At 33.9% G+C, this 5,532-nt stretch overlaps 1 protein-coding gene across 1 annotated transcript; it reads left to right on the plus strand.

Moving 5' to 3' along the window:
• The first annotated feature begins 4,478 nt into the window (after positions 1 to 4,478).
• LOC110672082 (uncharacterized) lies at positions 4,479 to 4,988 on the plus strand. The gene has a single exon (XM_021834748.2). It carries the CDS (start codon positions 4,479 to 4,481, stop codon positions 4,986 to 4,988), a length of 510 nt encoding a protein of 169 aa, XP_021690440.2.
• The last annotated feature ends 544 nt before the right edge of the window (positions 4,989 to 5,532 follow it).

Raw genomic sequence — 5,532 nt, forward strand, 5'->3', positions numbered from 1 at the left:
CCTGTAAGTGATCCAACATTCCAAGTACCAACCCTGATCCTCCTCCTATCCTGCTCCTTCCTAATTGTTCTCCTTCTATGATATCTTCTATTGTTTTCTATGTCTATCTTGTGTTCTGTTCCACTATTTGTTCTGCTATCTGTCCTATGGACTAATTTCTTTACCCACACCCGTCCATGATGTGGGAACCCTTACTCACTTAACACCACACCTGAGCGCCGGCATGGCGCGTCGCTTTCGGTGAATACCCTATACCCTTACATATTTATCACTACACCCGGGCTCTGATGTAGCGCGTCGTTAGTAGAGGATGCCCCAACGTTTATAACATTTGAATCCATATCATAGGGTGTGACGAAATTTTTACGTTGGTTGTCACCTACCGCAACCCTCCTCCTTTATCCGGGCTTGGGACCGGCTAAGCGCAAACTACTTAGGCGGAGTTAATAAAAGTACAATATACAAACAAAAATAATTTTCATGCTTGTATGAAATAAGGAAAAATGCACATGTAAATATTCATAAATCATTTAAAAAGAATATAGAATTTATAACATCAAAATTTTGTAGTCATTTCATTTGTTTAACTACGTAACTATTTTGGATACCTTTCACAATATTTTCCTCTCATTTTTTAATATTTTCATATTTTCACGATCTTTGAAAATATTTATTTTCATGGGGTCTTTCTTTTTTTCTTTGGTTTTGATATTGAAATTTCTTAATTTATTTTAGTGTCCAAAGTAACCTTTAACAGGACTATTTGGACTGGATATACGAGTTTTACTAATGTTGACACTCCGTGCCTCGGGTCATCAAATCGTCAGACATATCGGTGCCTGCCAGGTATGCAATATAATTGGGCATAAAAGCTATGGGAATAATCATATTGGACACTTAGTGCCTTTCAGTGATTATTCAAAATAATCATGAATAAGGGATAACCATATCAAATACTCGATGCCTGCCGATGGTATCCGGGTATAGAAGCCATGCAATACTGCTAATCTCATCCCTTCTTGGCATGCCAATCTATCCAACCTTTGCACTACTATTTAGGCATGCTCAGACTAATTTATTATCATTAGCAATTCATGGTTCTCATTATTTCATCATTTTGTTATCATTCTTTCATCATTCCATCATCATCTCATTCATCCTGGGAACATAGGTCCTAGACACAATTTCACATGCCATTCATGCTTAACATGTCATTGGCATTAATCACAATTCACCTTTTTAAACAATTTTGCTTACATTTCATAAATTCCAGATTTGGTACTTTAAATTTCTTAATAAATTTAGCTAAGGTACAGTAGGAATTAAACCATAACTTCTTCATAAGAATTATAAATATATGTCTTATGTTTATTTTGCCTTTAGAATCATTCAATTTGCATTTGCGTAGCTTGAGTAATGGTCATTTTGCCAAAACTACTCAAGTGACCAAATCTCAGTTTTCAGGTTACTTCCAGAATCCAAGAAAATTTCTAAACTCAATTTGTTAAGCAAATTTGGATAGGTTATAGTCATACTTTAGCATCATAGTCCTCATATGAATTGTTTGCCTGTGTCTCAGGATTACACAGGTTCAAGAATTACTCAATTTAGAGTTTTGTAGAGTGAGTTATGCTCAATTTAGTACATACTATTCATTTGGTCATTTTTCAGGATTTCAATTCTGCATTGCCAGATTCCAACCATAATTCAGGTATCTTCCAATCAGTTTCAGATCAAGTGTTCTTCATGAAAATTTTAGTATATTGTCTAATCTTTAATTTGATTTTGGTTTCACATCAATTGGAATTATGTAGCTCAAGTTATAAACATTTAATCTCACTGGACTCAAGCTATCCAGATTTCACACTTAATGCACAATACCAATTCATCATTAATGTTTCTCAATAAATACAAATCAAATAATCATAATACAAACATAATAGCATTAAATAGGTTTCGTACAATGAAAACTGTAATTGTATAAAAAAAAAAAAAAAACCCTAACTTAATTAGCAATAACATTCAAAATTCATGAAATTTCTTAGCACTAACCTTGATTACAAGTCCTAATCAACCTCAATCAACCTTCAATTCACCAAAACCTTGACTCTCCTTCTTGTTCACCCCTAAACCGAAATCCCTTCCTTCAATAGCATCCATAATTTCAATCAATATTCATAAAAATCTCCATAATCAAACTTGAATTCCATTAATTCATCACTAACTAAGCTTAAATCATAACTTACCTCAATTTGTCAACAATTCTTCTTCACCAATCTTTCAAATTTCTTAGAATCCTTGCTTGCTTTCTTCAAATCAAGGCTTAATATAAGGTTTTGTCCTAATTTTTTATAAAAATTATGGAAGAATTTATGTGTTTAGAGCTTGGAAGATGAAGCTCTAACGGAGGAAAAGAGAGAAAGTGGGACGGCAAAGGGAATGGAAAAAGAAGATGATGAAGATGAAATGATGGTGGTGATGAGGTGTATTAGTGAGTTGTCCCTTTAATTAATATGTTTGTCTTATTTGTTACATAATTATCTAAATAAATATAATTCTAATTCTAATATTCTAATTATTTTATACTCCTTTCAGTTAATTAAGTTCCATTCCAATACATCAATCTCACTTAATTTAATTGACATTTCGATCAAAAGTTAACTCTTCAAGTGAATTGACCAAAATACCCTTCATCGAGTCATAGTCCATCTTTTTCAATAATACCGATTAAATTCATAACCCGATGGTTACTTCGATTTTTATTCTGCTAATCTTAATTAATTTCCATCTCATTTTTAGTCTTCGAGCTGGCTTTCAATAATACTATTCACAAACCGAAAATAATACTATTCAGAGCTTAAAATTCTCGGGACGTTACAATTTTCCAAAATTTTATGTTTATTTTCTTCCTTTTTGTTTTGCTTCTTCTTTGTTTAATAAAAACCCCTGTTAAATTCCACTCTTTTATTCACCACATTTCAATTTCCTCAGGATTGATGATCAACCAAATCATAATAATTCAATCGACACTGATATTCCTGAAATTAACTTTTAAAGACCTATAGTTGCCATGGAAGCTAGTTATTCCGATGAAGAAGAAATGTGTACACCCTTAAGAGAAATAATGAGACTGTTAAAATTGGATGAACCCAGTCTTATGCCCTATAGAGATGGGATGAACACCTTAAATTTAGGGATAGAAGAAAATAAGAAGGAACTCAAAGTGGTAGACAATAAGGAATTGGAAGACATGATACAGTTGTTGCAGGAATTCACCGATATATTTTCATGGAGTTATGATGACATGCTTAGTTTGGATCCTCAAATTATAACTCATAAGACACCTTTAATTCCAGAAGCAGTGCTTATGAAGCAAAAATTGAGAAAAATGGATCCTAACACACTGCTGAAAGGCAGGGATGAAATCAAAAAGTAGTATGATGCTGGGTTCCTAGAGGTGATAAAATACCCAGAATGGACAGCTAATGTAGTCCCGGTGATGAAGAAAGAGGGTAGGGTAAAAGTATGCATTGATTATAGGGATCTCAATAGGGCTAGTCTAAAGGATGACTTTCCACTCTCTCATATCGATGTACTAATTGATAATGCAGTAGGTTTAGGTAGATGTTCATGCATTGATGGAGCTTCATGGTATAATCAAATTTTGATAGACAAATCAGATAAGGAGAAGATAGCATTCATTACTTAATGGGGTATATTTTGTTACAAAGTTATGTCTTTTAGTTTAAAGAACACTAGGGAAACATATCAACGTGCCATGATCATATTGTTCCATGATATGATGCATAAAGAAGTAGAAGTTTATGTGGATGATATGATTATTAAGTCAAGAAGAGCAGAAAAGCCACGTAGAGGTATTAAAGAAGGTGTTTGAAAGGTTAAGGAAATATAAACTAAAAATAAACTCAGCAAAATGTATTTTTGGGGAAAAATCAGGAAAATTATTAGGATTCATAGTTAGTGGAAAAGGGATTGAAATTGATCCAAATAAAATTAGAGCCATTTAAGAAATGCCATCCCCGAAAACAAAAAGGGATATGAGTAACTTCCTAGGAAAATTAAATTACATCTCCAGATTTATCTCTAATCTCACAGCTAAAGCTGAGCCAATCTTCAAGTTGCTAAAGAAGAATAATACTGCGAAATGGGATGAAGTGTGTTAGGAAGCATTTGAAAAAATTAAGCAGTATTTATCAAACCCACCTATCTTGGTTCCTCCGACGATTGGTAAACCATTAATCTTATATATAGCAGCTCATCAAACCTCTATGGGTTGTGTTCTAGGGAAACATTATGATACAGGAAGAAATGAATGATCCATTCATTATTTAAGCAAAATGTTCAATGAATGTGAATCACGGTATTCACTTGTAGAAAGGACCTGTTGTGCGTTAGCTTGGACAGCACATTGATTCAAGCATTACATGTTGAACTACAAGACTTGGCTCATCTCCAAGATGGATCTAATCAAGTATGTCTTTGAAAGTCCATTCATACCAGGGAGAATAGCAAAGTGGCAAGTCATACTTTCACAATATGACATTGTTTATATGACGAGGAAGGTGGTAAAAGGAAGTGTGATAGCTGATCTCTTAACAGAAAATCCAACTGATGATCATGAGGCTTTGGATTTTGATTTTCTTAATGAACATATTAATGCAATAGATGAAGTGACAAAAGTGAAAGATGATGTATGGCAAATGTATTTCGATGGAGAAGCTAACCTCTCTAGTAATGGAATTGGGGCACTACTAGTATCCCCAGATGGAAAACATTTCTCGATAGTAGTCAAGTTAATATTTGAATGCACTAATAATGTTGCTGAATATGAAGCCTGTGTGAGTGGCTTACAAGCTGCTATCGAGATGAAAGTGAAGAAATTAGAAGTATACAGAGATTCAGCTTTGACAATCTACCAGGTGAAGGGAAAATGGCAGACTAAGGATCCCAAAATAATTCCATATTAAAAATATCTCCTTGAGCTGATTAAGAAGTTTAAGGAAATCTCTTTTACTCATCTTGGTCGGGATAAGAACTAATTCATAGATGCCTTAGCCACATTAGTAGTTATGACTTAAATAGAAGAAGGGCAAGGAGTGTAATTTTTGTTGATAAAAGCGAGGGATGAGCCAGTATACTGCTTTTTGATTGAAGAGGACATAGATGGGAAACCCTGATATCATGACATTCAGCAGTACATCAAAACCAGAGAATATCCACTAGGGGTAAGTAAAAATGAAAGAAGGATAATCAAAAGATTAGTGTTAGGGTATTTTCCCAGTGGTGAAATCCCATACAAGAGAAATTTCAATGGTGAATTGTTAAGATAAGTGGATGCAAATGAGGCCAAAAGGATTCTTTTTAAAACTCACGAAGGAAATTGTGCCACACATGCCAATGGGCATATGATGGTTAGACAAATCCTGTAGTGAGGGTACTACTAGACCACCTTGGAAAGGGACTGTATTGAATACTTTTAAAAATGTCACAAGCGCCAAATTTATGCTGATC

This window comes from Hevea brasiliensis, chromosome 18, assembly GCF_030052815.1.
Source record: "Hevea brasiliensis isolate MT/VB/25A 57/8 chromosome 18, ASM3005281v1, whole genome shotgun sequence".
In the NCBI taxonomy this organism is placed as follows: domain Eukaryota; kingdom Viridiplantae; phylum Streptophyta; class Magnoliopsida; order Malpighiales; family Euphorbiaceae; genus Hevea; species Hevea brasiliensis.

What these genes read in the sequence shown, in the direction of transcription:
- LOC110672082 (XM_021834748.2), top strand. Translation starts at nt 4,479, where the DNA reads ATGGATCTAATCAAGTATGTCTTTGAAAGTCCATTCATACCAGGGAGA.